Source organism: Pygocentrus nattereri, chromosome 10 (genome assembly GCF_015220715.1).
Source record: "Pygocentrus nattereri isolate fPygNat1 chromosome 10, fPygNat1.pri, whole genome shotgun sequence".
In the NCBI taxonomy this organism is placed as follows: domain Eukaryota; kingdom Metazoa; phylum Chordata; class Actinopteri; order Characiformes; family Serrasalmidae; genus Pygocentrus; species Pygocentrus nattereri.
In genome coordinates this window covers 30,944,286-30,970,026 of record NC_051220.1, presented here as the reverse complement: position 1 = coordinate 30,970,026, position 25,741 = coordinate 30,944,286, and the positions used below count along the sequence as shown (strand labels likewise).

Sequence of the window (25,741 nt, the reverse complement as noted above, 5' to 3'; positions counted from 1 at the left end):
ATGAAATGCACAGGAGGCCTATCTGAGTAGCCTCAGTTTAGACAGTCTCCTAAATATTTTGAAAATATCTTTCACTGTGGAATTCTGTTCATCCCACACACATTTCAACACTCCTCACTTACACTACTCAGACAACTTTTTTCTATTTATAATCATTGCTGAAATGAAAAAATGGGGTTCAAGCAAAGGACAACAGCACAGTATGAAGAAATGTATGAAGAAAAAGAAGCAGATGCTGTATTCAAAAAGGTAATGCTTTAATAAACTGAAATAAATACAGTGTTATTCGGATGGCAGTTTGAATCCATTACAGGCATGGGTTATTGCACAGCTCTCTCTTCCAAGCTCAATGCCTCAATTGTGTTTAAATAACAGTCGTTTGGGACGCTTCCCGTGTTTCTGGTTAATCAGTAACCAGTTGTGGAGGACAGCTGCTGGACTTTTTGACTGAACTGTACAGAAGATGATGGAGAACAGTATATCTAGGAGACCAGCCACCAGCCTCACCATGGACAAATCATAGACAAACACGATTCATCAACATTCAGAGATGACCTGCTAAAAGGTAAAGGAACAATAAAATGGACTGAAGTGATAAACATGTAGCATAGATACCACGATTCAAAAATCTCAGACAATGTATTTTCAAACATCTCCCAAAAATCCAAAACTCAGGCATGCATCAGAGCAAAGTGCACATCTTACAGATGTTGTGTTGAAGCAGAACCCCCTACTATGTTGGCCTTAAACGTCAGTGTGCTCATATTAGTTGTCTGGAGGAATCATTTGGCTCTGTGCTTTGTGTAGGCTTAGCTCAGAGTGGAAAAAAGATCATTGAGGCAAAAAGCTTACTGTGAAACTACAAAGAAGTTATTGTTTCAAATTATTCCATTAGCCAGTTGGCATCGCTGGATCATGCAAAGATTCCGAGGTACAGTGCAGGGAAATTGCAGCAATATGGCCAGAAGAACAATACATTCAAAACAGATTCTGACATTTAAATGGAAAACAACCACAATACAAGTGACTCAGCAAAAGTGTATTCTCTTCATGTCAACATAATGCTATATATAAACTATTAAAAACAGCAAAGCATATCTAGGGGGTCATTAAATCAGCTCTGTGCAATTTATAGAGTACAGTACGTGCAAAGTCCGGTGCTTCATTAATTTCTGTATCTGCCAACAACAACAACAGTGAGTAATAAATAGCTCTGCTTCATCCAGAGCAGGAGAAAAGCCACGTCAGCCTCCCAGTAGTGTACTGGCTCTGTGGTCCTCAGAGGCAGCCTGGCCATTTCAACATATCGACACAGGATTAGTACCTCCCTAACACTAATAACTAAGTGCGCACAATGACAAAACCAAAATGGGTGTTGTCTTGACATCACATAGGATGCATACTGCAGCCCTTGTCTTGAAATGTTCCAACTGTGCAAGAGGGTAACAGATGGTTGACCATGATGAATGTAAGGAATGGTACAGCTCAAAGTTCTCTGGAATTTCAAAGACAATGTGGAAACAATGCAGACTAAACAGAATAGACAATGCCTGTTAAAAGTTAGTTCCATTTCATTCTTTACTGCTATGGTGAAATCACCTGGGTCATTCTTTTCTCTGTGCATATCTAACTTCAACATGTCAAAAGGTGCTTAAAAATGGGTGACTGAAAACTTTAACGTGAACTAAGACTAGCTCTATGAGCAGCAGGTTTTTTAGACAGCAGAAATGTTTGGCCTCCAATTAGAGTATCACAATGACGAAGGGGTATCACTATCAATCCCACAGTCAATAACTAAATAGATATAAAATATATATATCTCTCTTTTTATTACTATGGGTTTCAATGTAAACAAAATAGTGCCTGAATATCACACTTTCAGCATGAGGGAAAGGGACATGAGAAAGCACTGACAAATCTCTGAACCCAGTTATATAGTATACACACAATCTCACATGACCTAAAGACTTTTACACTGCGTGAAGCATTTCTGCAAATCAGTTCCTTTAACTCCACTCTGCATTTGGCTCGGTTTAAAAAGATTATGTACAATGAAAGAGGAGGGGGTACTTATTAGAGCTACATAGTAGTTCTAATTCCTCAAAGTAACAATGCACCAGCACACAGTAGGCTTAATTCATCAACACATGGTGTGATTCATTACTCAACATACTGTAGGCAGATGGCAACAGGTTAGATTTGGCTACAAAAAATAGGACAGCAGCAATTTCCTCTTCAACCTCCAAGCAAGGCAGAATTACACAAGACCTTAAGCACTACTTGGACTTGAAAATGCCATGTTAAATTTTGTTTCACTACAGCACCATCTGTAGGATATGAAAAATGCTTATTATTATTTATCTCTTTATAGAAAAAGGTCATTGCTTTTTTGTTGATGGGTCACACCAAGGCAAGTTCATTCTTCTCCACTTTGCAATTGGTTTCAGAGTTAGTGAATAAAGACATCCAGTATTCTCCAGGAATATTACAGTAAAAATAAACATTTTAGTCTTCATGTACTTTTCCAAAAAAGAACACACAAGACTTTCCAAAAAAACATTCAGAGATATATCTGTTTAAGTAAATATGCCCATGCTGAATGTTGCACTGAATATTTGCTCTGTAACTGTCTTTATAGGTGAATACATTAGATGTTCCTCCTCAAAAATCAATAACTTGAAGTGTCCTGAAACTTAAAAATACAAATAGAACCAGACAAAAGGAACAGATACTGATGGGAGAATGTGGTCCAGTCTTTCTGTTAGGGTCTGCTTTGTAACTACAAGGCCTTGAACTAGGTTATGTCACTGGTGCTACTCAAGCTTTGTGAGCTGGACTGAGGATCAGGGGTAGCAGAGATAAATAACTTGTACATTGGTCCTGCACAGCCCAGTCCACTCTAAGCTGAGCAAAGCACAGCAACAGTTACAAAATGTTCATAGAGCTATAAGTATATGCCATGCATCTAGTGTTTCTCCCAGTTAATGGGTTAATAGGAAGGGTTGCTGCATGAAGCAAGAGGGAGTTGGGATCAGTCTTTGTATGACAAAGAAGCATTTGCATCAGAGGCAAAGTGAAAGGAGGCGTGTGCTTGAGTGCTTCCATGCTCTGCGAGTGGACATATCACAGCGTTACTCAGGGTCAGGATTGTCTTCAGATGTCTGAGATGAGCTCTGTGATTTATAAATGAAGGTCAGCAGGAACAGAGCAACGTCATGAGAGGTCCAGTAGGCTGTGTGAGAGGTGACCGCAGACCAGTAACGGCTCTCGACCAAGCCCTCTCGCAACTCAAAGTCAATACGATGCTCCATCTCCACTGTAACAACAAAAAAACACATTGTTATTGCTATAGAACAAAACATCATCAAGCTGACTTTTACTACTGAATTCTTGGCTGATAACCAATGCTATCACATAATGATGATGGATCCTTTTATCAGCAAACCATCCCATTTAACCAATACGCTCTCACGTGTGAATATTTCACATGCAAATGTATGCACAGACCTGCAGTGTCAATGATGGTGGATGTAGACTGGGACATGGTGGACAGACCATATGCAGACTGGCTCTTCTCTTCACTTTCCACTGCCCCAGAATCCACTCCTGATGGTTGGCTACTGGAGCGTGAGAAACGGGAGAACAACATTCCTCCAATGCCTTTTCCAATGCTGGCTGCACCTAGACATATAGCAACAATAAAATTTCAGAGACAAGTCACGTTAATATTAACTAATATTAAAACATGTTAACACTTTAATATTAAGCAGTTTATAACAAGGCATTTACCTGTATTTTCACAAAATTCTTCACTTTTAATATAATGTCCAGCATTTCTCTTTTGGCTTATGCTTGAATGGCAAAGAAATTAGCTATGGTTATCTTATGCTGACTATGTTTATCTCACTGCAGAATTTGTGCATTATATTCTTATATCACATACATCACAGTAAGTCACAGGTTTCTGATGTTCTTCTGTTAACATTTGCTCATACAATGCCACTTATAAATGGACCAATAAAAAGATGCAAAGGCTATTTTTCCATCATTCACCACTAGATGGCTCTGTTTCCATCTGCCCATCTAATTCCTATGTAGCTCTGAAGAGAAACAGGGAAGCAAATGTTCTGACATTCACCACAAGATGGCGATAGAAATTGATTTAGACATAAATTTTATGACACCAAACGTGCAAGTGCCATAGCTTTTCTTTGTATATTCAATAACATAATAAATAACAAAGGCTGGAATGTGAATTCTTATCATCTTGTTAGAATGTGGATTCTTATCCTCTAGTGACAAAGTCCTCTAGTGACAAAGTCCTTGGTGTTGCAGGCGTTGATGCTGCAAATTGCAGCAATACACACCTTTATAAAACTATACATAACTCAAAAGGTTTATAGATTTTATATTTCATTTCCCAGTTTACTAAAATTCTCACATTCTTTCTGACAGAGTTTCCGCTCTTTCCTCTTTATCATGCAAAATTTTATGTTTTTTTGTTTTTGTGTAAATGGGAAGCTCAGGCTGCGTAATACCAGGGCATCAGAACTCTTGGCAACATACTCATTCACACACACCAGTGTTTAAAGGTTTGGAATCACTTAATAATTACTGTTATTTTATTCAATAATTATGTATACTGTGCAGATTAAAATACTATATCCTAGACATCAAAGTATTTCAAGCTGTTTTATTCAATACTTAAGACTTTTGTTTGAAACATCAAGGCATTATTAAATAACCCCACTTTTCAAATATGATGTATTCAGGAGGTTTGCTTAAATTTCTAAGCTTTCTTATTTTAGAATTAATTGCAGCTTTGTTCGTAACTGTGGATACATCTAAAAATGTATGTGAGTAGGACCATCATTATGGAATCCTTTCATACATTTATTTGAAACCATTTTTAAAAATATTTTTTATTTACTGAAAATTTCTGAATTGTAATTCCAAACATTTGAACACTAGTTTATGTAAACTATACATGTGTAGAACAAGTTAACAAGTTCTATTATACCCAGTATGCTGGCCTTGCCGAGGTTGGTAATGGACTCGCCATAGTGTCTCCGGGTCATTACAGGTGACGTGCTGGGGCTAGGAAGGCTCTCGGTGTCTGAAACTGGGTCCTTCACTGGGTTCAGAAATGTTGGTTTCATTTCATCATATGGTGTGGGGTTAGTGGTGTTGCACCTACAGAGACAATTTAAACATATTTCTATTTATTCAGCAATATATCACTGCTGAAATTGGACATCATAACAAAATGAGGAGCAATCAGCATGATGATGTGTGCAGCTTTACCAGATTTTTTGGACAATTAAAATGAAAAGCATTTAAATCATAGTCTGGCAAGTAAACAATTAAATGATCTAATGCAAAAATGGCAAATAAAATCCTTGTTCAATACCTTCAGCAGGTAACACTCACCAGTGTATTTGTACAGGTGTAATATTGCTATAGTGCTTCAAGACAAGAGGTTCCAGTCGATAGGCCTGCCAAACAATAAACAGATGAATAAAAACACAAGTGAAATCACTGTCCCTCACCACACAAAACAGTGCTAATATTTCATATTAAGAAGCTCTCTCACCACTGGGTCTGTGGGATGGAAAATGTTGAAAAGGCGCTGGCAGATAGATTTGGGCATGATGTGGTCCTGGTATCCAGTGTTGCCGGGCCGAATGCCTCGCAATGCCAAGAACACAGCCAGAGGAGAGCCCATGCAGAAGTAGTTCTCTACCTGTGGGATGGAGATATACGGATACTGAGAGCTGAACAATGAGCTCCACTAAAGTTTTAGGGCAGGTAATATTTTAATTTTACTATAAAAAATGTCTGAAGTATAGACTTTAGACTTTGTTTGAGACTAACACTGCTTGGAGAAGCCTGCAGTATTGATAATCCTGTTGGTACCACTGTCTTGGCCAAAAGTTGTACCATCATCACCACTATAACATCAACAAAGAATCCATTTACATATAATATTGTCAATACTTTTCAGAAACGAATGACCTAGATAAGGTATGCCCAATCTTATCCACAAAGGGCCAGGTTTCATTCCAAACAAGCAGGAGCTCACCTGCTTCCACTTGTTTAATCAGTTGGTCAGGCTTCAAACAACTGGTCAGGTGAGCTCCTGCTTTGTTAGAATGAAAACCTGCAGTCACAGCGGATCTGTTATACCTTAAACTTCAGTGCAGGGGGGGCTAGAGGTTTAGAAGCCTCCAAACCCTGAAGCTGATCCTCCAGTTCTCGCAACCTGACACAACAGTAAATACAGTACAAGAATAAGAATCTTAAATTGACTTAGACATGCATTTTGTAGAATTGTCAGCATATTGCGATCACACAATACCTTTGTCGGGTAAGGTGCACTTGCTCCAGCAGGTGCCGCTCCTCATAGCTCATCCAGCGCAACTCCTCCTCATCAGGCTCCTGCTGCTCTTGCAGGCAGAAACGCACAGGGTCCCAGCCCGTCATAATGTCATATGCGATCACGCAGCCCAGTGAGTGGGAGATGATGGACACTTTGCCCCCCTTTTCCTCAAACTCAGGGTTCCGAGAGCAGAACAGCGAGTACAGGCGGTTGAGTTCCTGGGTTAGCCCTTTAGTTATCTAGACAGGAGAGAAATTTGGATTGGAGCATGGTAAACAGGCTAGAGGATCTTTAGGACTTTGCCCTTTAACGTGTACCAGTGACAGTGTATCAAAACACTTCAGTATTTGACAATGACACAGAGGGTAAAATGTACCTCATCTCTGTAGAGAGGACTAGTGTAGTACATGATGTCCATGGCACTGCTGTTCAACAGATCTCTTAGCCCTCTCACCTTATCTGGGGTGATGGAATCGACTGTATCTATAAGAAAAGCCCAACATGTCACTAAACACTTCTCAAACACCTCTCTCTGAGAACCGCTGTTACAGACACTAGCTGTATCACCACATACCAAGTAAAGATTGATAGTGAGGAGCAAGCAGATCATAAATTAGCATGTATGTGCAGGTGTTAGTGACAGACAGCCAAGTGCAGTTGCTGTGGATAAGAGCTGTTTGTGAAATATACCTCCATCCAGCACCAGCTTGGAGCGCCATTCTACTGGCAAAAACTCAACATGCTCATCTGTGTGTTCTGCGAAGTGTTTTTCCTCCATTTTCCTCACAGCCTCTCGCAACCTGCAGACACACACACACCATAAAAATGCATGCTCAGTAACAAGAGCAGACATATACATTGGATTTACAGTTAACAGAAATGCTTCAGAGAAAAAGCAGCTGTTACTTTGAAAAAATATGTATTTACTAATATCTTTACATTAATAAGAATGTTGCCGTTAAGATGACAGTGATGGTGCCCCTGCTGACACTTTTGTTACAAGCAAAAAAATAGAACACAAAAAATCTCCAAATCAAGTGGTCACCCAGGCCACATAGTCTGCATTTTCAGTGGCCAAAATGTGATATGGTGTGGCTGGGTGCACCGCACCTTAGCCAACATCTACCTCAGTAAGATTCATTTTCAGCCTTACTAAAACATGGTTTCCTTCATTCTTTATGGGTAGCCTGCTGAGCGTAATATACATGGGAGAAACATGGCAGTTCCAAGAAAGGCTTTCATACAGCCATTGCCAAGTCTAATCACGCACAAGCGACAAGAGAGGAAAAGACAACAGAAGGGGATTGGGTGTACGGTACTGGACTGGAGTCTTAACAAGCCTCTGCACAAAGACATAGTCACTGGGGCTTAGGGCTGGAAGAAGAGACAGAGAAGTGGACGGAAGCGAAAAAAAGAGGAGAAAGAGGGGAAAGGCTATGACAATAATGATCTTTGCTCTTTCTTGCAGTAAAACGAGTAATCTGAGTCCCCCCTCCCACCAGGGAAAGAGAGCTTAGAGCCTGGATTGGTCTACTTTACCTTCTTAACACCCTAATCTCTAAGCAGAGAGCAGACATTAAAACCCACTGACCAGCAAACATCACCTTCTGCCTGGCTCCCAGACAGCACAGCAACAACAACCAGCAGTACTGACAATAACTGCAGTACATTTGTGTTCTTCTTTGCTAACACTAGAATGCTAATGCATAATACTCTTAATAAATAAAAACCAACTGGCACTGTATTGTAGAGAGTACCAGGCTTTCAGGTTTACTCGTCCAACTTCAAATTTAAATTACAGGCCATGTCCCCTCATTTTTTAATATTGGTGTTTTGATCTCTACATTTCTATAGGGAAAACATGTCTTGTCCTGTTCAAAGACATCGGCATGGTACACATCTCACAGAAAAGGTCTGTTATTATGTGCTGCCGGGAACCGCCTGGACTCCTAATGAAAAACAAGTCAATTATCCTCACCTGAAAAGACTTCATTTCAAAGGTCAGCTTTGGGGAAACTAACGAAACACACCAACAAAAAGGGAGAGGAGACACAAAGCAGAGCTGCAGGTGGCTATAACAAAGTACACATAGGAGAGAAATGTTTAGAATGGCTCAGACCAAAAACCAATAGCCTCAGGTGAAGGGCAGCTACACTGTTGTTTTGGGTAAAAAGGATTAGAAAGTGAACGACCATAAAGAAGCAATGGTAAATTACTGTTACCAAGCTCACCAAAAATGTTCTTGTTGTATGGTTAAACATTCCACATATAATGTGGTCAGTTTAAGCTTCCAAGCTTTGTATAAGAAAAGCATATGTCTGGACTAGTTTGAACCAACACGTTGTTACCTCCACCTGTTCATGAAATCATCACAGATGTACATCTTAGGAATGGCTGGAAACAAGCACATTCCAAACAAATGTTCTCTCACTAAAACCTGCCAGACAGGTCCCACACATCTAAATACAAGACTTTACAAGCAAGCTGTTCATGACTCATAAGTAAAAAAAAAAATGCATAAAATGTAATGCCAATACTGACTGATCAAGTGGAGGGTGCACTTATCTACCAGCAAAGATTTGTAGTTACAAAAGAACACAATAAGATAATAATTCAATATCATAAACACAAAAATCAGCAGTGTATATAAGGTGCTATGCACCAGATTAACTTGTTTGAAATCAGTGTTTGAAATCAGTAAACACTACATAACATTGGAAAAAACAAAACAAGCACAATACAGTAAACAAAAGAATTTCTTGTTTTCAAAAAAGTAGGTGATATAAGCTGGTTAGAAAAATACTTTGATACCTCTCTGATGCACCTAGCCACTGAAAGAATGTTAAATTTCATCAGCATCACCTCATTTAACTTAATGGAGCACTGATCAGTCAAACTATGTTAAACTATAATATTGGGCTGCCACGAGGAGCAGTTTGAAAATGGTTAAACAAGCACACTGATACAAATAAAATCACTACTTATTGTATTGAATGTTATTAGTATTTGTTCTAAGCATATTTGGAGCTTTTTAAAACAAAACAGATCGAGAAAGTGATACTTTTTATCCTAATTTATGAGCAACTGGCTACTGGCTGCACTCACTTTTTTTGCAGAGCTGCTTCATCTTAATGTCACTCCAGTCAATCACATCACAGTCTCGACCCAATATGAACAAAGTGCAGTCACTCTTTTACATTTTACTACCGTGTTTCACTTAAACATACTGAGAACAGCCTAAACATAACCCTCAGTCTATGTCTTCTGTGAGGACAGATTACGTACAACACTGGTGTATAAACATAAACTGCACACTTCTCTGTCAAGTCATGACTACTTACATTCCTGTGTTCTTGATTATGCGATCTTTATCCATTTTCTGTCCAATGCCATGCACCACAAATACAATATGTGTTGTCTGAGGGGGCTTATCTTCCAGAGAGGCCTCTTCCACATATCCACGATGGAGTCTGGTGCCACTGCTAGAGGCTTCAACAACAGCAAAAAAAAAAAAATTTTATTTAAAAAATTTTTTTAAAAATTAAAAAAAAAAAAATAATTACAATTCAAAAGCTGCTCCATGGGAGACAACTACCTATGTTTCTAAATTGGCCTGGGAATCGAACTTCACCATGTGAATGTTACTCCTACTAAAAGCTTATATGAGGACATTTTGTATTACACTGTAAGCATGTTGATCACAAAAATGGCACCTCAATTCTGCGCTTTACGTCTATGGTCTAACTGGTGTACCACATTACTACACTATCCTAAGTCACAGCAAGCCAACAAAGGGATTTGGTGGCCATCTGGGGATTGGTTTGTGTGTCAGCAGCATAGACAGTTAAAAGCTGCCAGATCCCTGAATAGAATAGAGCAGTGGGTTACAGGATGTGTTGTTGAGTGGAGAGATGAGCTCAATTAGAACATGGTGGTGCATGTGTAAACACTGACCTTTTGAGAAGCCTAGCTTCTGAGTGACAGTGCGGGCGATCTTTGAGGTGGTGGCATCACTGTACAGATACACCTCATCGACGCTGTGCCAGTCAACGTGGCTACGACTCAGTTTCAGGCTGTGTATAGCTGTGGCACACAGAGCAACAGAGGGAATACACAAGGTAGAAGGAGAGTAAGAGCCAGACAAATGGAGAGTGGCAAAGGGAAATGGAAAGGAAAATAATAGATCACAGCCCACTGAACTCATGTAACATGCACTATTGTAATACAGTCATTACCCAGCAAAAGAAACTTGGACATTGGAGTAGAAGAAGCGGCTTTGGCCTACTCAATGTCCTGATATTTCAATTCATACTTGCACTGCACACATAAGGGGAAATGCTTCGTTCTTAGATGATTCACAGTGACTTAGACTCAGTACCAGATGCCTTGAGTTCCATAAAGATATGTGGTTATCTTTTAATCTGGAGCTGAATATAATAATAACTGGTTTGTTGCAGAGACTCTCATCACTTCACTGTCTTCTTCTTTTTAAACTTTATGACCACCCCTCTAGTTGGTCCCTCAAATAAGATCCTGTAACAAGTCCCTGTAGGTAGACAGTGAAGCATTTAGAAGTGCCAACAAAATATACATTTCATACATTTCTGAATGGTGGCTATTACAATGAACAATATTATTATGGATTAACTTAGTAAAGCCATTCAACATACTTTGTTTAAGCTTGCTGATTTCAAAACAAGGCATACTCAAGTTAGCTAAAAGGTTTGATGCTACACTGAGGTCGCACCAACAAGTTGTGCACTGGGGAGCAGTTTTTACCCAATGCACAGGCATCTCTATTTGAATAATTTATCACTGATGTCCTATGTGGCTTTGAATAGCTGGGCAAAAAAAAAAAGCATGGATGTCTCTCAAGAAGGATGGCTGATTCCACAGCCATGGCTCTTATTTACTCAGGCCTGGAATTCAAGGCTAATAGAAATCTGACTGGATCCAATTTCAGCTATAGTGTACCAAGAGGCAGGAACAACGCACGTAGGAACTGAAATATCACACGAGAGGGAACTGAAAAGCAGTCATCCACTCTCTCTCAGAAAACAGAGAGACATTAATAATAAACAAAATGACACTGGAGGAGTAAATAGCATGAAAAGCACTTGAGGTGTGAAGGTGACACTGGGTCCTCAGCTCACCGCCACGGGAAGAAAGCATAGTCACCAGACGGCCTGCACTCTGAGTCACTCAACCGGGATTAAACTTGAAAACTAGAGCTCATGCCAAAGACACACTACGAGGACAGATGTTTTAGTTTCCACGTGACTACGCTAGACTCACCACACTGAACAAGTAAAATTGACCTTGAGAAATCAGTCTACTGCATATACATCTGTGATCTGTTCCATGAAATTAAAAGATACAGCAAATGCACAGCATTATGGAGAAGTCTCAAAGACAAAATAAGAATGGCTATTTTTGTATTCTAATGGTTTTGCATGTCAGCATTTCTACAGAACACGCTGTTCTAATTATGTCCTTCATTACAGGTGAGCAGGGTAGACCAGGATGATATGGGAGTGTGTGTTGCTACTCAAGTCTCTCAGTGCTGTTATCCCTGGCTCTCTGCCTCACAGGAGAAGGAACTGAATCGAATGGGCCCTGCATGTTATTTAGCATGGGTGTCACGTCGGTGTCAGATACTCTTTTCTTGTTGGTGTGGAAATTAGCTGTGGGCCCTGAGCAGTGAAGGCCATGGACAGTAAAAAGGAGTGCTACTGAGTGAGAACTTAGTTCAGAGAATTTGTCTCTCTTAACAAAGGCATCTAAGCAAAGGAATGTGGCACTTCTTTGGGAGAGTCACATGGTTTGCTACATAGCAGACTTCTTTGTATGCCTGATTCTTTTGGACTGGAGCTTTCAACCTACACAAACCCAGCCAACTAAACCCAAATCATGAGCTATTAACCCTTTGGAGGACTAACTTTTTTCTCTTTTCCAGTTCCAAGCGTTGACTAGAAAAGGTTACAAGGACATTTAGAGTTTTAACTGAAAACAATAACAATCCATTTCATCTTCATTTGTCAAACTAGAATATATTGAAGACAAATCAGACATGACAGAATCTAGAATTTACTAATAAACATACAGGATACTAAACACAATCCACCACACATCTAGAAGTACGCTGTAAAACAGGATGTTCTTAGGGAATAGTGAGGCTAAATTGCTGCATATGCTCTAGCAGTCTCAGCATTAATAATGGGGGAATGTACGAATGTATACTAATATACTAATAAGAACTAATCCCATTTTACAGCACAACAGGGCACATCAAGGTCAAACATGAGACTGAAAATCTGAGTTTTCAGAATACAATTTAACAGAATCATCTGCTTTATCAGATATATAGATATATACAGATGTATCGTTTTCCAGTATTCCTGAATGCATGTTTGACTCTGTTACGTGCCAGGCAGTGAGAAGAATAAATCTAGACTATAAGCACAGAATCAAAGCATAGAGGAGAAGCAGCAGTGATCTGCAGAGGTAAGAGGCTTAGCAGGGGCTTCCCCAGCACGACCAGGAAGTGTAGGGAATCGGAGGTCTTGCTTTGTTTCTGATGAGAGTATTACCCTACTAAACCAGGGCAAAGCTCCTTTGCACCAATTAATGCTGGGAGCATAACAGAACGGGCTATTGTTTGAATCCTCTGAGCTACGTTGTCTTCTTTGTTCACATGGGAAAATTACAGTACATCAATTACACGGAAAAAACTCAGGGGGCCTATGAAAAATCTCAGCAATGTAATTCAAGCAAAAGTCCCAGCCCACTGTGAGATCCCCCCCCCCCCAGTACACAGTGTTTGAAGGAAGGATGAGGGGCCCAAATGTTGCTTCTCTTGACTTACATACTCAATACTTTGTGCTGTTGGGTGCCACAATTTATTCACTGATACAGAATAGACCTCTGAAGTCATGTGTCATTCAGCTGTCCGTCATTGTCAAAACATGTCACCATGATTCCCTGTGGTAACAATAACGTTCCAAGGCCAGTAAGTTTTGTCCCATGAACATTGTTCTTCTGAGTTATAAGGCCGTTTGGCAGTCAAAATGTGAATACTGCTACATCCATGTTTAAAGTGGACGTACTGGACATACTGGATAACATACTGGATTTAGATTTTTTTTTTTTTTTGCACAGGGTATGACAGCTGTGTTCTGGATCTCCGGAGGCCAAATACAGAATGATGAACTTCAGAAGTCTATGTGCCATCTGACAGACAAATCACTTTAACATGGTAGCACCGCACTCTTCCTGGTTTAAGAAGAACAAACCTACAAAATCGGTTGTATGCAGAGCATAAGGGCTTCCTCATAAACCCAAGAGAGCAGCCAACAAACCAAAGTGACAAACCTAAATCAGAGGAAACTAAACCTACAGTAATAAAACTGCCTAGGTCTTAGATCTACAACTAGGCCAAACTTAAAAGGAGAACAGGGCCAGTGCTTTAGAAGTCTACAAGTAGCGCTACAACTTCTAGGATTAGAAATTTACTTGGAGATTAAAGGCCTGCAATAATTTTGACCAAGTACTACAAATGTTGAGTTCTTCTATTCAGAAAAACAAAAACACTTAGCTCAATCCCAATGTATGGTGGACCTCTAAGCACCAGGCCATGATGTAGCGGAAAATAAGTATACGTGGGCCTCGTTCTAGAGCTAGCAGGCACAGCTAAAGGGCAAAGGAGAAAGTCCAAACAAAAGATAGGATCCAAGGGGAGTTGTAGGCAAAGACGCTGGAATTACAATACCTTGGCAACGCTTTCGCTTGTGACTTTTAGCACTCGTCTGATATCCACTCCATTTGAACAGAAAGGGTAGGTAGAAAGGAGGGAAGTGGGAGAGAGCTAACAAACCAAAAACAGTAAGTGGTCATGGTAGTGCCAGGTGTCACCACTGTAACACTATAAGCTTCTGCAATCTAATTCCTGGTAACTCTCTGTACACTTGGCTCTACAAGAACAATCTTTCATTTAAACTTCAGCAGAGCTATTATTTATTATCTAAATTTGTTACAGGTGTGTTTTTCCATAAGACTACAGCTCTTGTTAGGTGAGGTAACAGCCATTTCAAGACTAAATGCTTGCTGTTGTCCATGATAGCAGCACAGAATACAGGGTATTCCTCTACGTGTTAAGTGTATGTTAATAATGAGCACAGAGCACAGAGCAGGACCTGGTGTAATAAAGAAATTAATGGTATTATATATTGTAGCCCTTTAATGAATGAAAGGGCCTTTTGTACTGACATTTATTTTCAGTTCTTCTGATATTAAGATGATTTAATATTAAGACAGCAATGAAACAATGAAAACACACAACACAGTATTCAAAACTCTGTGAATGACAGTCATCTGAAAACAAATACAATTCCCACATCACATTTTCATTGTTCTAAAATAGTCATTGTTCTCAGATATTTCAAGAATCTACTATTTAATATTTCAAAGGTTTAAAAAAAAGCTTTCTTGTCTAACATCAAACCAATATCCTTTAATGTCAACCACGTGTTCAGCCTAGAGATGCATGATGATATCAGAATATTCAGTATCTGCAGATATTTGCTTACAAAATATAGTGTAAATGTAAATGAAAATGATCAGAAATATGCATCAGCATATAATCATCAATAAACACTTTATTTCATGACTTAATGAAATACTTCACACAAAATGCTGACATACTTCAATACTGAAGTAAACCTAATAGGGTTCAGTAAGCATTCTTTAAAGAGAGCAATCCCTTGCTGTGCAGTTGTTTTAGGAACTATTATCACACACACACACACACACATACACACACACACACACACTCTGATCCTTATTGAATGTGGAAGTGTAACAGTCATTTACATCACAGTCATTGCAACAATTACCCTAAAACTGACCTGTGTATAAGGGAAGCAGAGCTTCCAGTGTGTCCCTAACAGACAAGTCACCCCTGCCACATGAGCTCAGATCACACCAGGCCTCTAGTCTCTCAGCTCCAGGCTGTTATACGAATGTGACAAGTTAGCTAGTGCAGTATCATGACCATTAATTCATAACCTATGTGATGAATGCAACAGCTAAATAAACAGACTTCCCACAAAGATGTGCAAGCTGATTTTAGTTACTTGACTACTACTAAATTCTAAAATCCAAATAACCTATCAGACATTATTTTACTGTACAGTCAGCTGTAACTGTAAATAGACTACATTAGTAACATAATGAGAGTAATCAGCCGAGCAAAGACAAGGCACCACTGCCATCATTCTGAAAAGGTATGTGATAGTGTCTAGAAACTACATTCCTGACAAGCTACTATTATTGTCCATTAGATGCTGCCTTCGAAGAAGCTTTCAGACTTGCAAATTACAACAGTGCTTCTCTCATCAGAAAAAGGAGACAAAGTAGCTGAGAGTATCAATGGAGGCTTCAGCCTCAGGAGAGCCAGAGTGTTTGGGATATTTAGCAGATCAATGTCAATATCTCAACTGCACAACCCAAGCAAACATAGAGGTGTACAGTTTGGCTAAAAGTAAGGGTAAGATTACTGCAGTCTACTACAACATTTCAATTGCTTGAATTTACTACATACTGAATATACTCTAGTGTATACTGATTATGGCATTTAAAAGGGATGTAGCTTCACCACTATATTGACACCAGCTTCACCAGGTTTTCAAAAACACAGTATCTCCAAAAAAACCCAGACACCCCTTCTAATTAGTAAATTCAGCTACTCCAAGTTGTACCCACTGCTGACACATTAGTTCAATTGTGCACACACAGCATATATTAATCACCATAGAAAAACACTGCCAATAGGACTGGACATGATTCCAAATTCAACATGCTCAATGTCAAGTGTCAGCTAGAGGGGTACAAAGATCCTTAGCACTGGGCTTTCAAGCAGTGGGATTTCAATCTCTAGAATGACGGAGCACCATCGAATACATCTGGGATGAATTTTAGAGTCATTTGTGATCCGTAACTAATCATCCAACATGAACACTTGACCTCCCTAATGCAAGACACCTAACCCCCAACTGCTCCCCGGGAGCAGCGGATTGGGCTGCCCACCGCTCCGGGCAAGTGTGCTCACTGCCCCCTAGTGTGTGTGTGCTCACTAGTGTGTATGTGGTGTTTCACTTCACGGATGGGTTAAATGCGGAGGTGAAATTTCCCCATTGTGGGACTACTAAGGGTCACTTAATCTTAATCTTCTGGCTGAATACAATCAAATTATCAGAGCAATGTTCCAACATTTAGTATGAAGCCTTCACAGAAGAATAGAGGCTGTGATTGCAGCAAAAGGGGAATAAACTCCCTATTAAAACGGTTGATTTCAGACCAAATGTTGGATAAACCTCTGGACATGATGTGTAAAAAAAGAATATTTATGTAGGTGGTGGAATATCTGTTTTATTTTTTTTGAGGTGGTTGATCCCCTGGAAACCGCAATGCTGATTGTTAGCATTCGTGGTTTTTGCACATTTTCCTGTGAACTTTATACTAAGTCATGAAGCTACTCAGGCAAACACCAGCTATATAAGCTAATAACAAAATGGCCAATCAAATGTTTCATATTGCCTCTCAGTCAGTAAACCGCTATGGCAAGCAGTGCTACCCAGAGGGTTCAACTGATTACACACTATGTATGCGTATAAGTGTTGTAAATATTACATAATGTAAATATGTATAATAAAAATTACAAGCAATACAAAAACTATAGCACAGAAGTTGAAACAAGTCTGCTAAATAGAGGCTAAACTGACTGGAGCACAGGTTACATTGCTAATCTTACAGTTTTCTTATTGCAGCATAAAAGCAAGTTGTATGTAAAAGGGAGTTTGTAGGTATAAATGTTATCATGACAAATATTCTGTTTCTCCAAATGTCTTTTCTTTTCTCCTCTCTGTTAGTCTGTCTTATTTATCAATTAAAATCGATTCCCATATGAGTTGAAGTCCTACCCAAGCACTAACCATCTATAAAAAGGGGTCACTCTTGGAGTTATTTTGTTCAAATATATGGTTAATTTATGGGCCTACAACATAATGAGCAATGATTATTTTTGTATATGTATAAGCAAGGACATTAGGTGAGAAAAGAACATGTGGCCAAACAACACCCACCAGGTACACTAAGCTTAACAGTAAGCATGGACAAAATTAACTTTTTTTCCGTGCAAGATAATGTAGAATACTGGATTGTTTAGTTTCTATTACTTCATTTGTTTCTATAATACATACATGCTTACAATAAAGACATACTATTCTGTTTTTTAAAATGTCTCTGATGCAATGATTGGTTCGTCACTTTACCCTAAAAATATTTCATGTAGCAATTTAAGTGGTTTATATAACTCAAATAAATACTTTCAATGGAACAATGTAAAGTAAAATATTTGTTTAGATGTACAAAAATCAATATTTTACATCAATTCATACCTAAAAACACTTCAAATCAACTTCTCCAATGTTCCACTTTTTAGTGTTGTTTACTGATCAGCCAAAGAATAACAAACCAATAACAATAAGGAACACTTTGTGGGGAACACTATGCGGGGGCATTCTCCTGAACACAGACAGATGTCCCCCTTCATGTACATATAAATGAATACAAACATGTATAAACATACGTGAATGAAGCAGTTTATTAGGAAATTTTATGGGCAGCAATTATCTGGAACTGCTGCTGCCAGTGCGGTAGATCCAGGTGAGTAGCAAGTAGGCCACAGATGTGTTAGATGATAAATCTATAATGATACACATTGCCAACATTCTTTCCTGTGTCAACAAAAATATTTCAGATGTAAATACAACCTTGTCAACCTTCCCATGATCGATGTAATGAATGTTTTCAAGGCTCAGCCCACAGCTTAACGTGGGAGAATGTAGGGCACATGCTCAAATGTTCTTAAACACATTAACCAAAAAGTGTTACAGGAAAGTATAAAGGCTACATAAGGAAAAGTTATACACAACATACTGTCTGCAGAAACTTCCTACTCCCCCAAAATCAGATGACACATACAAGTTTAGTGCTGATTTAATTTTAAATTTCCTTTTCATTACTTTTTGATCAACAGTTCCAGTATACTACCACTGCTGTTTCTCCAGTTCTGTTAGACTACACAACAATGCGTTAATATCTGTAAAATTAGTAAGAAAAATATTAGGATAAAAGGCAGACCCAGCATCAGGACATTTTCACAGTAGAATTAATCTGTTAAATCATTTGAATACTTTAAACTACACAGTGGCACCTTTGCTAAATAAAAAGTTTGTGATGCTCACATATACAAAAAACATACACATAGATAGAATGCCTGGTTGAGCATCAATTTGCTACTTAGGCAGATTCCCAATTTGAAGAAACTGGATTTGCAATTTAGAAAATGCTGGCAAGGTCAGTCAATGCAAAGCACTGTGTTGCCAAAGAGTTCCCATTTTAAAACAGCAGCTTACAAAGTTGTGAAATGGCAGGAAGTAAGAAGACTACATCCATCACATCTCCATTAGATCTGCTGACATTAGCACTATCCCCAAAACAATACAGGTAATAATATCCAAAACACTTCTTGCCACCCTGTAAAATGTGAGACAATATAAAAAACTACATTTACTGTTACTTCATTTAGTGAGCATAGCATCATAAAATGAATAATGCTTCAATTTCAGTAAGGTTTAAAACTTGTCAGCTAGGAGATTTAGGCCTACAGTATCACAGGGGACAGCACAGCACACTGCTGAGCACTAGTCAAGTACATTAAATCCTGGACATTAACAAAAGATTGTGACATACTGGGTTTTATGGATCAAATAAGCACAAAGGCTTTTTCAAAAGAACCCAGGCATACTATAGTACCTATACTACAATCAGGAAAAAGGCCTACATCAGCTGTGTCTAAAAGTCTGTCATTCTAGACAATGAGTTTTGCCATATTCTCCTGTGTTCCATGTGTAATCAAGTTATTGCAAAATTTACTACAGAGCATTATTACAAAAAAAACCAGAACAGAACTTTTACTGCAATGAGTAATGCAATGGGCAGTCTTTTTTTATTCATTCTACAGCATTCATAATAATTCATAAACAAAAATAAATGTTATATATTTCTCTGCAATGCTAGTCCAGGTACATTTAGTCCCAATTTCTATATTTTGTAAGTGTTTAGGTAACGACATCTGCAACTGTGCACATGAAAACACTGAGTATGAGCCCATGATTCCCATATTGGTGCATTCCTACTTTTAGACTGCACGACACTGTCACGAAACCAGCAGTTATGTAGTTCTTTGGCTAACCTAATGACTTATACAAGCTCTTGTTACAGACACACCCATCTGCTTTACCCCAGTGCTAGAAAATTGACAGACTGGAACAGATGAACAACACTGCAGGTCTGTATGTGGGCTGGTAACAAACATGGCCCCAGTGTGAGCCCGAGAGATGGTGAAAAATGCTCAGACAAAGTAACCAAGGCACTCCTTGAGAGGCCCAATGAAGCCGTTAGCTGACCCTTTCTTGTGATTAAGCTTGCAGACATCAAGAGTAATTACTGCTATGGAATTAGGTGAGTGAGATTTAATAGAAAAGGTCCCCGGGTACCTCCAGGCACTGTTTAAATAAATGAATCATGTGAGACTATGAATACTCACTGGGTGCATGTAATAAAGAAAGAGTGACAAAAATAGGGAGTTTCCACACACACATGCACTTCTCCATAGCTTCTACCACCCTGACTTCCCTTAACAGAAGAAAAAAAAAAAACGAGTTACTTTGCTGAAGTGCTGCTCTTTAGAAAACACAGCTTAAAATAGCTGAGTATGACAGCGTACTCACAACAGGAGAAGGCCCATTTTAGACCCTGTGAAATGACCCGTCAATTTAATGACAGATTTTTAAGCTTATATGCTTCCTGCATCCATTTCTTGTCTAGACAGAAAGCTTAATCTTGCTCCATATGTCTGAGATCCACACGGCATGCCTATATTATGACAATAGTACTTATATCCTGGATAAGTCCTCCTTAAAAAGAATACAGCACCTATACCTAGGTCTTAGTGCTTCACTGGTCCCACTGTGTGCACTGCAGCAGTGATGCATTAGCGCAGCAACGTACCAGCCATATGTCTTCTGCTACATTAGTCCCTTGTTGGCCAACGGAGAGGCTTTGTTCAAGCACAGCTAGCTCTATTCTCTGCTGCTCAAATAGCTCTAGGTGCTGGTCAGCACATCCATGTTACACTCTTTAACAGTCCATGAGATACACTAAACAATTTTCAGACATACTGGAATATTAAATCTTTTCAATTCACTTCAATTAACAGATGACTGGAAGTAATGCTGTCAACTGCCTGCATTAAAGTATGTTTCAATAATTGAAATGGACTATTTTTATACGACCTTGGAGGAAATTAATCATAGCAGAAAGGAATACATGTGCATGAGACTGGATCTGTATATAAAACATGCCTACAATGGTCACAGCAACACATAATTGCCCCCTGCACAATCTTCTTACAGTGGAAAAAGGATCATGTCTATGAAATACCATGCGAAGGCAACTACATATATGACATAAACATTCACCCACACTTCCTTATTTAAAGTACTCAATAGCTTCAGGGTGAGTAGATATGACCTTGCACTGCAGAGGTCTCAGACAGCTTACAATGATCCACAATAGAAACCTTACCAGCCTAGAGTGAAGTGTTACTCCATGATTTTATTCACATAAAGGACACCACATTTTTGTTTTTAACATTCAACAAGATTTTACTGCAGTAAAAATAAAGAGGAAGAACATATCTGACTCATTTTAGCAAATCTCAAGTTTCACTTGAGAAGAAATTCATTGTTTTCATTCAAAGACCAGCTACCACTTCAGTTACTAACATGATTGCTGGTGTTATTGTTGACAATACTTTCATTTCAGCAATATTTTTAACATTTTGACAAAATACCCCTGAATGAGCCCATGGCACAATAAAATACTAAATAAAGATCCGACACAATTAAAATGGCCACAAACAACTTCAGGTTTTAGGATCCAACTTCTGCTTGGTTGCAGCATTCACCATATAAACTCCCCCCATTCAAAGGGGGCACTGTGAAGTACACTGTCGAGTAAATTAACTAATGTCTGCATCAACCTTTTAATGGAGTGCACAACTAATCCAGACAGTATCTACCCAAATCTCATTTAACAGCTGCCATCCCATCACGGCATAATACATTTGATTCACATAAAAAACCACCTAGCTTTACATATAATCAGGTTTGAGAATGTGATATGGGAGAAATGGGAATTTTCTTATACTATCGCGCACACACACACACACACACACACACACACACACACACACACACACACACACACACATACACAGAATGGAATGCTCTCTTTCCCTTAATATCAACCTCCTTTAATGTGCTAACACATCAACTATGCATTTTCTTACCATCTTTGGTGTCCACTGTCTTGACCACTACATCATTTTCAAAACTATCCTGCATCTGTTGGCCCCGGAAACAGGTTAGGTGCTCTTTCTCAATGAGGTCACTTTCGTCCTCCTCCATGGGCATCCATGTGCCATCTATAAACCACTGGCCCCTCATCACTGGGATGTGATCCTGCTCTGTGGGGATGAGACACAACTTCACTTAACAGAACATCAACAGAGAAGTCCTATTATATCTCATTAGAAATGCATAGAGATGATGGTTTAAATTAAAGGTGTTTCATCCAAATGCCTACTAACTAGGGCACTACAAAAAAAATCACAATTTCTAACCTTTCATAAACAGAAATTGAGTTTTCTTACCACTGGAAAGTCATTCAAAATGCAAGAAAAGTTTTACCACTATGTTGACAATTCATTACTGTCCTAATAAGGTCCCAGGTACTGTGGATAAGGCCTGTGTAACCACACTTGTAAGCTCTGAAAGCCCTTCATGTTATTACAATGTCATTATTTATTAATATAGACCTTGCTTTTAGCATGCTCAAGTGTGTAATGATGGACATCAATGAACGCTTGTGACCTTTTAAACTTGATCCTAGAATTGCCCACTAATCTCAATGGTCAGTATGTCAGCGAAGCCAAGCTGTTAAACCCAGAGATTACAGACACCATACAGCATCTGGCAGAAGAGCATCCTGCCAAAACACTCCAACACTAGGGTGTTTTATGTATATATTCACACCTATATTTTTTAACTACAATGGCCATTTGTGCAGCCTTTGTAATGTTCTATACTGCCAGAACAAATATTTACAGGAAGGTCAAAAAAGCTGAGATCATTACCAACAACTAACTTGTTTTCAGAAATTATCAAGAACTATTACAATTTACTAAACTGATACTTATTATTAATGCCACTTTAGTTAAACTGAGATTAATATTTATTGAGAAAAATGTCACCAGAACACTGATTACCTTCAAGAACATCTGCAAAGTGAAAAATTGATATGAAAGGCTCTGCTCTAAAAAAGACCTGGAGTACTGTGCATCCTCCAGGTCTGCAGAAACTTGCATAATCAGTGCCAGACGGAATTCAAGTTGTAATTAAGGCAAATTTTAAGACATTATGACTTAAGTACTTACGGTTCCAGTACACAGGATAACACTCTTTCTCCCTCACATCCACCTGGTAAAGCCCTCCTCTGACACACACAGCACCAACACTAATGCGGATATCCTCATCTCTTTCCTCGACTGATTCAGGTCTCTCCACCGAGGCCCCTTCGCTTTGCCCCATGGCTGGCTCTGGCCCACATGTTCCCACCTCACCCAGCACATTGGTCATGTCCGTTTCCTCACTTCCAACAGCGGAAGAGCCTTCCTGATCGAGCTCTACAGGATTTAGTTCACAGAACTTGCGGTACATGAGCTCGATGTTGAGAGAATCGTGGCCCACAAACGGCTTCCACGTCTTCTTGTCTTCCTTATAAAACCACCGGACCTCCTCTGGCCCGAGCTCCGTGACAACCTCCAAACGGTGCCTGGAAGAAGCGCATCCGGAGCGGTTTCTCTTCCTGCTTTCGAGTGGACTGACGTTCCCGTCACTCTCGCTGTAAAGCAGGTGATTGGAGGCATCGGCGTTGGTTATGTAGTCGGTGGCGGCGACGGGTGCGTCGGCATCGGCGTTAGTGGAGCTCCGGCTAGGACAGCCAGGGTAAGGCTCCTCCAGGCCTGGGGTCACGCCGTCCGCAGTAGCTGCAGCGCGGTGGCGGCTACGCAGAAGCGGCGGCAGGTGTCTCTCCACGCCCGCCTGCACAGCTTGCATCCCTCTGCCAATGGATTCGTCATAGCAGCAGACGAACACATCATTGCCAAGGTCCCAGTCACTGCTGCCAAGAGAGGAGCCTCTGTTCTCAGGACTCTGCGGCGGGCTGATGAAAGGGGTCTTGCTCGTAAAACTGCTCATTACTAGCTAATGTTAACACTACTCACTATCCCGTCGAAGAGACCCAGCCTTTTAGCTGCGAACGCTAAAGGACGGTATGTTGTCATAAGCACTAAGTAGCACTACGCACCTATAATTTATACAAAGCTATCAATCAAGCTCTCAACAGCGCGGTAACACTGTAACTAAACTTATTTCAGTGTGAAAATGTAAAATATGTGCCATGCTAGCAGGCTAACATAAGCTTTTTAACGCAGCGTCAACTAGCGACCGTTCAAATCTGTCAGACTGACAATCTGCTTCTCTTCCTCTCACTGTACCTCTCCCTGTCTCTCTCCCCCCGCAGTGACCACCTCCACCTACAGCTGTGACACTGGAACCTTCTCTGACGGAACTTTCTTGATTTTGCCCCACTCCGGTCCTTTTATTTGCCCTCATTGAGAGTTCTTGCCCCGCTGTCTGTCGGACTTTATTCGCGAATTTCGTTCGTTTCCAAACAGCTCGCCGGCTCGTGCGGGCACGAGCGCGTAATCCCTCCCGCCTACGTCATGGCGCACGCAAGCCCAGTTTTCATTTTCCGACGGGAGCGCGCAGCGCGCTTCCTAGCTGCCACAGGTGGGAAAGGTATGGGAGTCTGTTTATGGACGGGATTTTTACAAGCTTAACCACACTGGATTTATTTCCACTCAAGTTCTCTTACTATCAAGCCACAACTCAATCATATAATACCAACCTTTGATTAAATGGAGACTTTTAAGAAGTGGTTTAGGGGAAATATAAAGCAGGTGGAGAATTAGGCTACTCTTAGGGTCTCCAAAGACCAACGGATATTTATATGAAGGAAAGCACATCGCCTTTTGAGTGTTTAGGTATTCTACCGATCAATCTCTGCTTTCTCACTGCGGATATACTTACATGTCCTCATGAGGGCGCTGTTGGCCTTGTTTTGATGCCGTGCCCCTACAGCTTTGGTGGCGGCGGAGGATGGAACGATTGACTTAAACCAGAGGTGCACAGCTCCGGTCCTGGAGGGCTGGTGTCCAGCACAGTTTGGTAATTTACCTGCCCAAGCACATCTCATTACACTCATCTGTTAGTTTTCAGGTTTAGTAGTTGTGTTTGAGCATGGGGACCACCAAACTGTGCTGAATACTGGCCCCCAGGAGTTCTGCACCCTGTCTTAAACCGTAGGGGTCCAAATTTGAACATGCACATCAATTCCTCACTTTTATATCTGTGTAACTTATGTATTAGTTTCACAATAGCTACTGAATAATGAATAACATTGAAATAAGAATTCTTAATAATAATAATAAGAATAAGAATAAGAATAAGAATAATAATAAGAAGAAGCTTAAGTGGGTTCAAATAGGCGGCTTTGTTGTAGAAGGCAACACAAACTGGAACTCATATTGTATTATCATTTGTTTGCTGAATGAATGACTGGACATATTTATTCTGAATCAATATGATATGACATTACTTTCTGTGCACCAGACTTCTCAAATCTAGAGCTCTTTGTGCAAGGCCCCCACTTTTGGGCTGCTAAGCTGAGTTAGCTGTGTCAGATGTATCCCCCTGCTGGGGGGGATACATGAGCTGAGCATTAACAAGCAGTCTGTCACACATCCCGCTCTACTTAAACAGGCATACATCTGGGCAGACAGGTACTCGTGGCAAATTATGCTCTAGAAGGTCAGTGTGAAGCATCTTATCAGCCATATTTTAAGCAAAACTGGGTACTGAACTTTGGAGAAAAGCTTTTAATGTTCCTTTTCTATTTCAAAGTTCCTTGTCTCAACTCAACCAGCCTTTGAGTGCATACATACACATCTCAGTCTCTAGAACTATTGGGTTCATATGGGTTGCATGCAGAGAAACGAACGGATGTATCTGGTTAAAGTGTTTACATGATCTGAAGGCTTGGTGTGGGTTGCAGATG

At 39.8% G+C, this 25,741-nt stretch overlaps 1 protein-coding gene across 2 annotated transcripts; it reads right to left on the bottom strand.

Annotated features, from left to right (window-relative positions):
* Positions 1-240: 240 nt before the first annotated feature.
* ddhd1a (DDHD domain containing 1a) lies at positions 241-24,153 on the bottom strand. Of its 2 annotated transcripts, XM_017690917.2 has the most exons (14): positions 22,998-24,153; positions 21,852-22,028; positions 14,148-14,243; positions 10,334-10,462; positions 9,721-9,868; positions 7,070-7,179; positions 6,756-6,862; positions 6,359-6,618; positions 6,187-6,262; positions 5,594-5,743; positions 5,431-5,495; positions 5,021-5,193; positions 3,508-3,681; positions 241-3,316 (listed from the first exon to the last, which is right to left on the bottom strand). In XM_017690917.2, the coding sequence occupies exons 1-14, from the start codon at positions 23,818-23,820 to the stop codon at positions 3,132-3,134; spliced, it is 2,673 nt and encodes an 890-aa protein (XP_017546406.1). In that variant the 5' UTR covers positions 23,821-24,153; the 3' UTR covers positions 241-3,131. The 2 variants fall into 2 exon arrangements, with proteins under 2 accessions (XP_017546406.1, XP_017546407.1); XM_017690918.2 differs by lacking the exon at positions 14,148-14,243.
* Positions 24,154-25,741: the final 1,588 nt, after the last annotated feature.